Raw genomic sequence first — 14,404 nt, 5'->3', positions numbered from 1 at the left:
TTGTACAGCAAATCTCCAACCAAGGTTGAATCAAAGTGCTTCATAGAGCATATAAAGTACAGACAGGCAAAACAAAAAAGAGAAATACATTTTAAGACAGAGGAAATCTTCTCAATATTTCTTTAATTTGGATACCGTTTGATATGGAATGTGTGGATTTTGTGAGAAGCCATATTTTGCGAGAAGTGTGTGTGTGTGTGTGTGTGTGTGTGTGTGTGTGTGTGTGTGTGTGTGTGTGTGTGTGTGTGTGTGTGTGTGTGTGTGCACGTCCCACCTCTCCCTCTCAGCCTTGTTTTTAATGCTCTTGTCCTGGCTGATGGCTTTGCTGTTCTCCATGGACGACTTGGCCTGGTTGGCACGCATCTCTTTGCTCTGCCTGTGATGAAGCAACAGACAGGTAGATATAAGGTATAAGGTTCTTTTTTAATAACAATTGATTACGGTGATCAGCTGCATACAGTTTTCCCTCATAACACTTCCGTTTCAATTCTGTGAAAAGAAAACGGCACAAACCGGAAATGGCTTATGCTTTCTATGGGGACACAACTTCTTAGAACGTCAATATCTCGGAATCATCTTTTTAGACAAAAAACAATCTTGGTTTGCGGCTGATTTATCTAAACGATAGTATTTTGCTTACAAAAAGTATGTTTTGGGTGGATGAAATGACAATCCCGACACATAGCGGATTTTTACTTCCTGACTCAGCAGCTTCCGGCCAAAACGGCTTTCAAGTTAAGAGCCTCGCTCATTGACTTATAATGTATGGCAACCCGCGCCACACTAAGCCACCACTAGACGGCGGTCAATGAGTTAATTAATAATATCATATCAGATTTTCAATTCAGGTTTTAGGAGTGGAAATGGGAGGTTGTTGATGTAAAGGGGGACGGTGCCGCTTTTAATTTACCGTAGTTTGACATATACAGTACATACAGTCGCCTACAACACTATGACACATACGCTCTCACACGCACGAAACAACACACGCACTCACATCTTTTAGGTCAGGGTAGCTCCTATATCTGTTAAATAGTGAGCCATAGGAAGAACCCGTGACATACTGTTACTGATACTGTACAAATATGGAGATATGAGGTTTGTGCCAACCGATCAACAGTCACAATCAAAACAAGTGTGTGTTGGTTCCTCCTCACCGGTCGTGGATGAGTTTGAGCTGCGTGGTCTGCTGCTCCGAGACGGAGGTCAGTAGTTTTCGGAGGTGCTCACACTGCTGGGTGACATGGCTGTCTTTCATATCCTGCTCCTCAATGCTGTGACCGCTGATCAGCTCCGACCACTCCTTAGTGTGCTGCGCTGTGATGTCCTTCACCTGCACGCACACACATCACATGCACGGGAGACGCACACACATCACATGCACGGGAGATGCACAGGTTCATACCCAGGTGCAATCAACACACAAAACAGATATAAGACACAGTGTTTGTGCACACACACACACACACACACACACACACACACACACACACACACACACACACACACACACACACACACACACACACACACACACACACACACACACACACACACACACACACACACACACACACACACACACACACACACACACACACACACACACACACACACACACACACACGCACGCGCACGCGCACGCGCGCAGGGCGGAGCTACAAGCTCACTCTGCATTAAGAAGACAGACCAGACGTACCTTAGCTTTGTGGTCTGTGGATAACGTCTGGATCTTATCCTCAGTCTCCTTCTTCAGCTCCTGGCAGTTGTTCTCCCTGCAGGGACACCAGAGACCAGACACACTGAGCCTGGGACCACAGGAGTCACATAACGTACTTCTGAAGTTCCTCCAACAAACCACTTCAAATAACAGATGGTCATTGTGTTCATAGACTCGGGTACGGTTATTAAAAGTTCATGCTTCTCCCATTCACCCTCGTTTCTTGATGGCCTTCTCCAGGAGTTTCTCCTGCGCCATCTTCTCTTTGTCGTGCTGAGACACCAACTTGTCCACCTGCGTGCAGTGGGATTTCTGCATGGCATTTTGATCCTGGCGAGGGGGAAACATGGACACGTTGTCAAATCAAAACATGATATCAGTTAGAAATTAGAATAGTAAATGACAGGGGTCGGTTTGTTGGTTGGGTTGGTCAATTATTTAATATGCATTTAAAAAATTAAAAATCACACCCGTGTGAACTGCAGCACTATCTCTCTCTCTCCGTTTCTGGCACAACAGCGCCACATTTGCCCCTACTGGTACTCATAGTCACATAGGTTAACACGGACATTGTCACATAGGTTAACACGGACATTGCTGTTCCTTGGAGTGGTTCCACCACTCAAAAAAGCTCACTACATGATCTACACATCGGACATTTGTGTTCAGGCAACGGATGGGTCCTGATTTGAGCAGATGTCTTATGCAGCAGGCTAATAAGAGCAAGACTGGCTAAAGCCCCTCACCATGCAACGTTTGCAAACCCACACAGTACAATCTATGAAACATCCACGTGGTCTGCATGGTCGGAGTTAAGACACGCTTCATGCTAGAAAGTGAAATATAAATATTGGAACATTTAGTGAAATGTGTCCTTTGCATTTACCCATCCTCATCATTAGGACCAGTGGGAGCTCATAACATACAGTTGGAGGCCATCGATATTGTCCTTTTCTTTTTGCTGAGGTTTGCGTGATCTGCGCAAAACCCCTTTTGGTGTTTTAAACATTATGTTATAATTTAGCTATTGAAAAATAGCAGATCTACAAGCTCATAGCGCGCCACCGAGTGGCGCGCTATGAGCTTGTAGGTCTGCTATTTTTGAAAAATCGTGATAAGGGACAATATCGGTGGCACCCAACTGTAATAATTAATTCGGCACCCAGGGTGCAGTTAAGGAGGTTAAGTATCTTGCTCAGGGACACTTGGACACATACAGACTGGGCGGTGCGGGGGTGAAACAGGGACACTTGGACACATACAGACTGGGCGGTGCGGGGGTGAAACAGGGACACTTGGACACATACAGACTGGGCGGTGCGGGGGTGAAACAGGGACACTTGGACACATACAGACTGGGCGGTGCGGGGGTGAAACAGGGACACTTGGACACATACAGACTGGGCGGTGCGGGGGTGAAACAGGGACACTTGGACACATACAGACTGGGCGGTGCGGGGGTGAAACAGGGACACTTGGACACATACAGACTGGGTCGGTGCGGGGGTGAAACAGGGACACTTGGACACATACAGACTGGGCGGTGCGGGGGTGAAACAGGGACACTTGGACACATACAGACTGGGCGGTGCGGGGGTGAAACAGGGACACTTGGACACATACAGACTGGGCAGTGCGGGGGTGAAACAGGGACACTTGGACACATACAGACTGGGCGGTGCGGGGGTGAAACAGGGACATTGGGATTCCCAGATGGCACCTCTACCCATTCAGCTATGGCCGCCCCCAGCCATGTGTGTGTAAGATCAAAGGTAGTACTGTACCTCCCTTTCCTGTCGGTCTCCATCCCTCTCTTTGTCTCCTACTCTCTCTCTATCAGTCTCTCTACTGCCCTCAGCCTTTTGTCTCAGAGTCTTTGTCCGGCGTAATTGATCTTTCGTATGGCTAACAGATCTGTTGTGTAACAACCACCCACCTTTGAATGTTTCTTCTTCAAAGCGTTCAGCTCTTTCTGCTGTTTCTTAATCAGTTTAAGGTACGTCTGCAGGGTGAGAAACAATTAGATTACAAAACGCTTCGTAATGGACAGATTCACTGAGATGCAGGCTTGAACATCGGACCCACAAATTAAGGCCTTCTGTGTTCATAATACTTTTGACGCCATTTCCAAATGCACACCACACCTCAAGTGGTTGACATTATTATGTTAGAGTAAGGATGAATTATCATTGTCAGGCAAAAACATGGCAGGACTTTATTGGGTTAACACGTTCACTGGATTTGGAATGGAACTGGAATCTTTTGCTTTGGACTTTTTAAAGTAATCGTGACATAAAAAAAGGTTTTTGTAATTGTTCTTTTTTTATGTTTTGTGAGATCAATTGCACCGAAAAAAACAGATTTTTTTAACATTCAGTAGATCTTCTGTGGTCTGGGGTTTTCTGGCTCAAACAAGTGCTCTGATTTGCCTGTGGACTGTAAGGTAAGAGTCCACAAATCCCATATATGACATAAGAATTTGACAGTCACTGTTGAGGGATTTTGCCTGTTTTCATTGCAGCTCAAAAGGCTTCAGAACACACAGAGAAAACCGCAGACCACAGAAAATCCACTGTATGTTCAAAGTATGTTTAAGTATAATGTTGAGGTTTAGTTTTTTGGTTACATTGACATGAGTAAAACACTACGAAATAACACTTCATAAGGGATAAAAGATAGATTTTAAGCTGCTTTAACATAGATAGAGATAAATGTTTTACAATAAACAATTGATACATTCTGTAGGCAAAATACCAACCTTCATTTGTTTCAAGTCATCGATGCTGACATTAGGCACAAGTGCATTATCTGGAATAGATAAGATGTATGTGATTAGCATGTGAATTAAATAAGTGCAGATACATACAGTAAGAGTGCTGGAAAGTATACACTACATGTTCACATAAAGACATTTGTGTTTTGCATGTTCACAACTAACTGCATATACTGTAGATATGATAGTCTCTGTCGGGTGGAAACCTCATATGTCCAAAACTGTTCATTTAAGGATTCAAAATCAAACATAGCAGATCGACAAGGTGAAGATGCTGGTAAATCTGCTTTTTTATACTTTTGTGCGACAATGTAGTATGGTCAAGTAGGGCATTAATATCCCTCAAAAACACAAAGAATATGGAGATACGAGGTTTCTGCACAACAGCAACAATATAACAATGAATGTGCTTTGCGTAAAACAGAACAAAAACATGCCGACGTGTGCAGCAAGTGCAGTGTGAAGTGAATTAAAAACGTTAACCACTTAAACCCTCTAAACGTTTTTTTTTTTAGCCCTTATTGATAGATTACAGTAAGGTAGACAGGAAACGGGGAGAGAGGTGGGGGGAAGACATACAGTAAAGCTTGTCGGGACTCGATCCCGCGACACACTGTCATGCTGGATTACCAGCCAAGGTGCCTGGACCGCTAAGTCGGCCCAGGCCCAGGGGGGGGGGGTTGTTTCTGTACTTAGTCTGCTCTTTCCTCCTCATTACACCAAATCTCATCGCCGAAAATTGTCGATCTATAAGCTCACATCTTGTAGAACTTTTTGCTTAATGCTAGGGTTCAAGTGGTTAAGACAGTGAACAAACGTTCAACGTCTACATTGTGGAAAGGCCCTGTGACAAAAGCAAGCATTGACATAAGATGAACAAACTAAAGCAACAACATCCCGTGTCCTTACAGCCTCAACCGGGCCCTTGATGGAAAAACTAAAAACTAAAACAAAAGATGAAGAAACCTTGGGAAGAATCTGAATTGTTGGGACCCCCTTCCAGGGTGGACAGGCGTGCAATAGGTGCCGAGTGGGCAATATTGAAAAGCAAAAAAACAAAGAAAAAACTGTTAAAGTACTATCATCAGGCATAATGAGGCAATATTATGTATAGTAAAAGAAATACAGTAAGAAATAAAATGTAAGTAAGAATCAAACAAAGTAAAGTTACAATCTATGGAAAGGCCTTGATACAATAATGTTTTAAGAAGTGCCTACCTGTGTGTCTGGTGCGAGTGAGTGTTTTACCTCTGCGCCAGGGATGCACAAACCTTTTCAGCAATGGCCCAGAAATACTGATCCATACTTGTCATGATCCACCCAACGTGCTACTTATTTATAATAACCCACAGTTTGTGCACCACTGTTGTACGCCCATGTGGTTGTGGTCATATATGTCTGCAGTGTGTGTGTGTGTGTGTGTGTGTGTGTGTGTGTGTGTGTGTGTGTGTGTGTGTGTGTGTGTGCGTGCGTGCGTGTGTGGAGGCAAAACAGGTCACCAAAAAGTGTCTCTACCCTCTACTATAATTGGCAGCCGCCACATATGGTGGAAACAGTGTTACTTATACCCATAGAGTACTGAGTGACATGCTCATTGTATCATGAAAACACAACACTTAACTGCACCTTTAATATTTGTGTACTTGTAGTCTCTCCTTTATGTGGACATGAATGAATGCATTGTTAAAACGTGTCTACCTTTCTTGGTCTCTCCCGTGTTGTTCTGTGTGCTGCTGGAGTTTTGGGCCATGTCAGAACTGCTCTGCGGTGTCACGTTGGCCTTCACAGTGCCGTCTCTCCCTTTTTTCTTGTCGTTCTTGGAGCTGCCACTGGGAACGTCCGCTATGTCGTTCTGCACGCGCACGCACACGCACGCACGCACGCAGACACACGCAGACACACGCGCACACACACACACACACACACACACACACACACACACACACACACACGGACATCATGGATTTAATTTGGTATTGGTCTTTGTCTAGTTGAGTGTGTGTGTGTGTGTGTGTGTGTGTGTGTGTGTGTGTGTGTGTGTGTGTGTGTGTGTGTGTGTGTGTGTGTGTTAGTGATGCGCTGGTCGACCTGTAACCCGCGGGTGCCCACGGGTTACCTGCGGGTCAGAGCGGGTCAAGAAATGTTAACTCTTTGGTTGGGGCGGGTCAAATAGTATACACAAATAGTATACACAAGTTGAACGGGTTGAGTAAAGAAATGCTGGGGCGGGTCAAATTATCATGAATGCGGGCACACGCGGGTTGTATTTTTCCCCAAGATTAGCATCACTAGTGTGTGTGTGTGTGTGTGTGTGTGTGTGTGTGTGTGTGTGCGTGCGTGTGTGTGCCGGCACACACGTACTGTGTCAATCCCCAGAGCCTTCATCTGGTCTGCTCTCTTCTCTGCAATGGTCAGAAACTTCTTGGGGTCTGACAAGGCGTCCACAATAGCTGTAACACATCATGATCAATAACACATCATGATCAATAACACATCATGATTCAACAGTAAGATACACACGCACGCACGCACGCACGCACGCACGCACGCACGCACGCACGCACGCACGCACGCACGCACGCACGCACACAGAGCAACTTGTTGTGTAGGGCTTCTCCTTGTTATGTGAAAGTTATTGGTTCCATTCTGGTTCTCCAGCTGTAATAATCTGTCTGGGAACGTAATGAGGAAAGAACGTCACCTGTTAGCGGTTCAAGCACATAACTAGCAGGCCACAAAAACATTCTTTCTTCTTTATTGGCAAATAGTGGTTAAAGGACCACTTCACCACTTTTCAACCTATCTTCATATACAGTAATAGCCTAGGTCCTCACTAATAATCATGAAAAAATGGCACGATTTTTTTTCTACTCAGTCTGTGTCTCATAGGAGGGCTGTGGGCAGTTTAGAATCCATCCTCCAGTGACATCATCATTAGGCAGATTTTTTTTTAAACAAGATTTCTTTACAAAAATGTTTAGATTTTCATTATCGTGAGAACGATGGCTTCCATTTTCGCATTGCAACTTTTCAGGACTAGAAAACCTGCAGTTTCTATTATTGTATTCCCCATTGATGATGTCACTGGAGGACGGTTTCTGAACTGCCCACAGCCCTCCTATGAGACACAGACAGAGTAGAAAAAAATTGCGCCATTTTTTCATGATTATTAGTGAGGACCTATTATATGAAGATAGGTTGAAAAGTGGTGAAGTGGTCCTTTAAGCGTACGACTGACACTGAGCTGGACATAATGACGGCATACAAAAGAAGAGGCAGTGTGTTTTGATTTTAAAGTGCTAGTGGTGTAAAGTGCTTTTCACACATCTCCTTGCAACAACAGAATGCTATGTGGAGACTGAGTCACATTGAGTTTCAGAGTGCATGGCCATTCAGAGACGGGCTGATTGCTTGGCTCCTGGTGCTGCTGCTGCTAACCGAGCCTCCATCTATCTGTGTGTTCCTGTTCTTTATAAACGGTACACATGTCTGACATTCAGATTCAAGAGGCTGCCATTTGCATGCATGGGGCAGTCTCCGCGAGCTCTCGTATAATAAATACAGTACATGGACTCTACCCCCCGTGGGAATATTATTTCATACTGAAGTAAGGTTAATATTCCCGCCATGACAAACCGCTCCTCTGAAATACTTCTTACTCAATACTGCAGGGTTCCCCTGGGTCCTTGGCAGGGTTCCCCTGGGTACTGCAGGGTTCCCCTGGGTCCTTGGCAGGGTTCCCCTGGGTACTGCAGGGTTCCCCTGGGTCCTCGGCAATGCACTCGCCAAGTGTGAACTTAAGTCAATTGGATGAATGGTTCTTGAGATATACAGTACCTACAGACATGCAGAGACTTATTGAATTTGTAGATAACAACACTTCTTTAACACACATTTCTCCTCACGCTGTCAGTTCAGGCTGTCTGTGAGGCTGTGTTGAAGAACAAAGCTAATAGTTGGTGGAGTTAATGGGATACTTGGACCCCTTGTGATGCTGCCCCTTGGCTGTGTTTAATGACAAGTCCAAATGTGTCGTTCAGTTGAGTCCTACAGTACAATGCTGCCCGCCACCGCAGAGCTGTTGCCATTATCATTGTCTCCGTGCCATTACTCTGAGCGCTTCAAGCCAACTGGAGGCAGAACACTGAGAGAGGGAGAGAGGCAGACAGACAGACAGACAGACACCAAGATGTACCTCTCTCATCTACCCCGCCTCTCCTCTCCTGCCCTCCCCTCTCCTCTTGAGAGGCGGTTACATCAACCAATTCACTGTCCTTCATGAATAAGCTGAATACAGTGACACATTCTCTGTTGTGTGTGTGTGTGCGTGGGGGGGGATGAGGTGTAACAGGGCCAGCTGGGAATGCACCATGGCAACTTGATAAAACGGGCACGCAGTGCGCAGGCGCACACACGCGAGCACACACACACACACACACACACACACACACACACACACACACACACACACACACACACACACACACACACACACACACACACACACACACACACACACACACACACACACACACACACACACACACACACACACACACACACACACACACACACACACACACACACACACACACACACACACACACACACACACACACCTCTCTCCCCTCTGAAGCCATCTGGTGTGTATGTCTTGAGGATGATCTGACAGAAGATGGGCAAGCAGTCACCGAGGCTTGTTCCCTTCTTTCTCCATGTCTCCATTCCTACCAGCCTCTCTTCACTCCTCTTCCCCCCCCCTCTCTCTCTCTCTCTCTTCTCTCCCCTCCCCTCCCCCCTCTCACTCTCTCTCTCTCTCTCTCCCCCCCCCTCTCTCTCTCTCTCTCTCTCTCTCCCCCCCCTCTCTCTCTCTCTCTCTCTCCGCTCACCTCCGAAGCCGTCTGGGACGTATGTCTTGAGGATGATCTGACAGAAGACGGTGGGCAGCGACAGAGGCTTGTTGCCCTCGTTCCGCAGGGAGATGTGGCGGTATCCCGCCTGCAGGCCGTCCAGCGGCAGGATCCGCTGGCCAATCAGCTTGTTGTTGTCATCGTACACGGCAATGCGCAACACCGCCAGGTCTGGCAGGATCACCTGGAGAGAGAGAGAGAGAGAGAGAGAGAGAGAGAGAGAGAGAGAGAGAGAGAGAGAGAAGGAAATGGTGGTGGGAGAAAGAGAAAAGGAGAGAGGGTGAGGAGGAGAGTCAGAGAGGAGGGCAGGAGAGATAGAGGGAGAGAAAGGCAAAGGAGGGAGGAAGGGGTGGAGCAGAAATGGTTGTAGTTGGAGAAGGAGAGAGAGAAGAGAGAGCGTGAGGAGAGAGCGGGAGGAGAGAGGAGAGAAGGGGGGGAGAGAGTGAAGAAGAGGAGAGAGGGGAGGTGGTGGTAGGAGAAATGGAGGGAAGAGAGAAGGAGGGAGGGAGGGATGAGGAAGAGCGCAGCGAGGGAGACGGGGGAAAGACAGAAGGCATAGAGGAGGGAGGGAGAGAGAGGAAGGGAGGGAGGATGAGTAAGATTAGAAAGAAAGAGGGAGAGGTATAGTGGAGGATGAAGAAAGTGGGTTAGTTGGAAGCAGTGAAGAATATTTGCAGAGAATAAGAGATGACAGAATGGGTGGAAAAGAACATGAGGGAGAGAGAGAGAGAGAGAGAGAGAGAGAGAGGGAGAATGATGAGGAGAGAGAAAGATAGACACATTCAGCTGATATTAAGCACACGTGCGCATGTACACGCACACACGCATGTGCACGCACACACGGACGCACACACATGCACAAGCTACAGGGATTGTGGGTCATTTACTAAATGCACTGTAGTTTGACCATATAGGTGTTTTAATAGGCAGTGCAGTAACAGTCATGCAGTGAGAATGCAGTCATGAGAGGAGGTGGTGCTGGGTGGATGATATGAATTCACAATCAGAATCAACTTTATTGTCACATCACGGTTTTACAAGTTAAAGTGGGTGAATTTCGTTTTGCGGCACAGTTCCCATCGTGCAGTTATTCCAAGAACAAAAAAAATATTCGCTGCTGTCCGGAAGAAACCTCATAACTCAAATTTTGAGGTTTTTGATTTTTTTTTCCATAAATCACCCTTTACGTCTGTGTGTTGTTTCGAAAATATTGAACCAATGGAAAGTAGTAAAAAACGCAACTTTCTGCTAAAACAGCTAACTCCACCACCTCTCTATCTAAAGTCACAAAACCAACTTTGATGAGGCAGTATTGCATCGTTTAAAAATATAATTAATTTCCTTAAAAACGTATATTTTTCATTTCCTGAAAAATGAACATTTTGGAGTTCTGAGGTTTCCTCCGGACAGCAGAGATATGTAACTTGCCCCCCTCCCGTAATTTCTCTGTAAAGTTATATGTTTCTGCTACTGGAGCTTTTACCATTATGTAACGTAATGTATGAATTGAGTACAATGGACCACAATGGAAACAAGCCCTTTGTGGCTTTTGGTGCTATCCTTTTAGCATTTTGACTTTATACTACATGTACTGCTAAAAGTGATATATTGTATATATTCTGATAGTACTACTCATTGCTATAGTGCTTGTAAGAAAGAAACGCAGGTGTGCTTCCTCTGGATGCTGCCCTTGGTTTAGGCAGTGGGTGCTCAGCTACAAATACAACTTAAATCATAAGTGGTTGTGTTTGTTCAGGTCATTACACCATTTGATCCAATCAGGATATAGAACTCAGTCAGGATACAGATTAAACCAGTGGTTCCCAAAGTGGGGTCCGGGGACCCCCAGGGGTCCTTGAAAGAGTTCCAGGGGGTCTCCAGCTAAAGGATAGTTTGGAACCAAATGGAACCTCATGGCTCTGAAGCTACAAATGGCTGGGTGCGCTGATTTACTGGTTCCAACTACATACGGGCATTCAAGGTGTTAAAGAGCTGGAGAGACAGGTAGACCCCTGTCACCGGACCAATAATATAGCAATGATCACTATCAGAATATTTAACATTTGAACAAAAAAATACTTTTTAGTTTTAACCAAAACATATCACTTACCCCACCTTTAACACTCGTGTTAATAAAGTATTCAATCAATCAATATATTTGGGGACGCTGTAGTAGTGCACTAGTGCAGGAGGCAGTGGTGATAGCAGACCGTCTCTATCACACACTACTAACAACACCATACACTCTGTGAACACAGCCATGGAATGCTGCTATCTCTTACAGCTGTGTGTGCGTACACGCACGTGTGTGTCAGAGAAAGAGAGAGAGAGAGAGAGGTGGCCTTGTGTACATAGATAAGTGAATGGAGAAGGGCCGATGATTAATAACTACAGAGAAGTGAAGGTGAGATAAAGACCCAGGGACACTGAGGCTGGGCTGTGGAAGCCAGCGCGTGTGTGTGTGTGTGTGTGTGTGTGTGTGTGTGTGTGTGTGCGTGCGTGCACCCACGCATGCATATGCATGTGTGCTGGCAGAGTGTAGCCTACTGTACTTTTCAGGCAGCTGTGTGTATGGATGCATGTCTAATGATGTACGTGTGTGTGTGTGTGTGTGTGTGTGTGTGTGTGTGTGTGTGTGTGTGTGTGTGTGTGCGTGCGGTTAGTAGGGAGTCCTGTTCATATTGCCCATTTGATAGCTATGTGTATCACTGTGCATGAGAGAGAGTGTGTGTGTGTGTGTGTTGCTCGCGCATGTTGTGAGTGTGTGTAGCAGCACTGCGGCAGTCCGTGATTGATGGTGTGTGTTAGGGAACCGGAGTCACAGTCATGGCTGAGAGACTCCTCATTCTGCTGAGAGCAGCACTATCACGCACGCACGCACGCACGAACGCACGCACGCACGCACGCACGCACGCACGCACGCACGCACACACCTCACTCTCCCTATCTCTCTGACTCTTTCTTTACATCTTCTCTCTCTCCGTCTACATTTCATTATCTCTGCATCTTCTGATCGATCCTCTCTCTCTCTCTTTCTCATAATCTGTTCTTTTTCATTCATGTTCTACACTCCTCCTTTTAGGCAGTCTACCAAATTGCTCTATTCCTAACAACCTTTTTTTCTTTCTCCTGTACATTCGATCCCTCTTTTTCTCCCTTTGTTCTGCATCAGGTTTTTTTGTTTGTTTGTCTCATTCTCTTCCTCTCTCTCCATTATTCATCTGTTTTCCTCTCTTATCCATATTAAGTCACACTCATTTCCTCACAGTTTTCTCTTCACACCACTCCTTACTCGTTTCCGTGCCCCCCCCCCCCCCCCCCCCCCTTTCTCCCGCTATTGTCCAGATAAATCGTCGGGCATTCACACTGCAGACAGACAATTCTAATAAAGCATGCAGTGTGTTCTTTGTAAACCTTGTGCCTCTCCTTTTGTTTTTTGCCCGCAGCCCCCCCCCCCCCACAGCATCTCCCCCCCCCCCCCCGCAGCATCCCCCCTTCCACTTCCCTAGCCTCAACGACCTTACAGGCGTATGCATAGGCTCAATTGATGTAACTTAGATGGCAATTTTATGTAGACATAGCACTCTATAGTGTATATGCATAGTTTCATTATATAGATATTCCACTGTTAGGTTCTTAGCTTACGTATGATGACTATTTTTGATGTGTTACCATGTTTTTGTTCTTGCTTACTGTAAATCGCTCTGGATTAAGAGCATCTGCTAAATGCCTAAATTGTACCTTTCTGAAGACAAAGGGCTCCTCGTTGTACGCAGGGTTGAGTCCGTTGTTCATCACCATGCGCGTGCGGAACTCCTTGCGGATGGTGTCGGTGGGCAGGCCGTACATGTCCACCTCCACATACGTACCGATCTTCTTGTCGGACAGGAACTGGCCCGAGAACACCTGGAGTCACACACGGGGAAAAAATATAGACAAAATTTGGCTGATTGAAAGACTAAATATATTGACACTTTTGTCAACAAATAGAAATGAGACTAAAATGTCAGGGAGGGACTAGGGAGAAGAGATCCAGTAAGACAAATAGCAGATCTACAAGCTCACACAATATCTGATCTACAACCTTGTAGATCAGCTATCTTCAGCATGCAACCAAGTGTAAAATCAGGCATTATGACGCCAACAAGGCCTGCCGAAAAAAAATGCAGTGGACAAAATCTACAGTTGATTTTGTCTAAAATCTTATGATATCTAATCAAGTAAACTTAACAGAGGAGAGACAGGGAGAGTCAGTTTGGGGATTCTACGTGCAGATCTACAACCTCAAAACACACTGCGTGTTTATAGAGTCATATTGGTAACATCTTTATGAAGATGAATAAGATGAGTAATTAAATAATATTAATAATATAATAAAACACCCACAGATGTTTTAAAAAGGTGTGGAATCACATTTTCAGTCAGGGAAATAAAGAACCTCATGCAACACAGGTGTTGAGAGTGTGCCATCTAGTGGCCATTGCACCTTTGTACCAAAACCAAAACCTTTCTACAGCTGAAATGTGATAAACTACTATTCTTTTTCTGTTTCTTGACAACAAACATCAACCAACAAAGTCATGTCAAATCTAGGATATTGTTTGATTATGGGCTGTATAGCCAATACGAAATATTCACAATGTTGTTGTGATGAGATATCGTTTTCAAGTGATTTCAACCATCACTGGGATACAGTTTATTCTTTGGCGGTGAGAGTCCCTTCCTGGATGTAACCTTTGCCCCCTAACCTGTACACTGCAGGTGGCGGCGATGACCCCGTCCACGGGGGTCTCTGAGAAGGGGTCAAACATCCGGTCCGACCGCCGCATGAAGTCTGGCTTGAGCAGGTAGCTGAACACAACACACACACACACACACACACACACACACACACACACACACACACACACACACACACACACACACACACACACACACACACACACACACACACACACACACACACACACACACACACACTTAATGTTATCTTACAGTAAG

General features: G+C 45.6%; 1 protein-coding gene across 2 annotated transcripts in view; it reads right to left on the bottom strand.

The window, feature by feature from the left end:
- Window positions 1-14,404, bottom strand: part of plcb4b (phospholipase C, beta 4b) — a 45,953-nt gene that overhangs the window by 3,933 nt on the left and 27,616 nt on the right. For both annotated transcript variants that reach the window (XM_079525515.1, XM_079525516.1), the window contains 11 exons: window positions 14,152-14,254; window positions 13,145-13,309; window positions 9,383-9,587; window positions 6,855-6,943; window positions 6,192-6,345; window positions 4,479-4,528; window positions 3,657-3,722; window positions 1,935-2,050; window positions 1,700-1,775; window positions 1,158-1,333; window positions 275-376 (listed from right to left, as the gene is read on the bottom strand). In XM_079525515.1, the coding sequence (XP_079381641.1) occupies window positions 275-376; window positions 1,158-1,333; window positions 1,700-1,775; window positions 1,935-2,050; window positions 3,657-3,722; window positions 4,479-4,528; window positions 6,192-6,345; window positions 6,855-6,943; window positions 9,383-9,587; window positions 13,145-13,309; window positions 14,152-14,254 (1,302 nt within the window). The remainder of the gene's footprint in view (window positions 1-274; window positions 377-1,157; window positions 1,334-1,699; window positions 1,776-1,934; window positions 2,051-3,656; window positions 3,723-4,478; window positions 4,529-6,191; window positions 6,346-6,854; window positions 6,944-9,382; window positions 9,588-13,144; window positions 13,310-14,151; window positions 14,255-14,404) is intronic.

Source organism: Electrona antarctica (genome assembly GCF_951216825.1).
Source record: "Electrona antarctica genome assembly, chromosome: 17".
Classification (NCBI taxonomy): Eukaryota; Metazoa; Chordata; class Actinopteri; order Myctophiformes; family Myctophidae; genus Electrona; species Electrona antarctica.
Note: the sequence above shows the minus strand (reverse complement) of the source record. Positions and strands in the feature narration are given on the sequence as shown.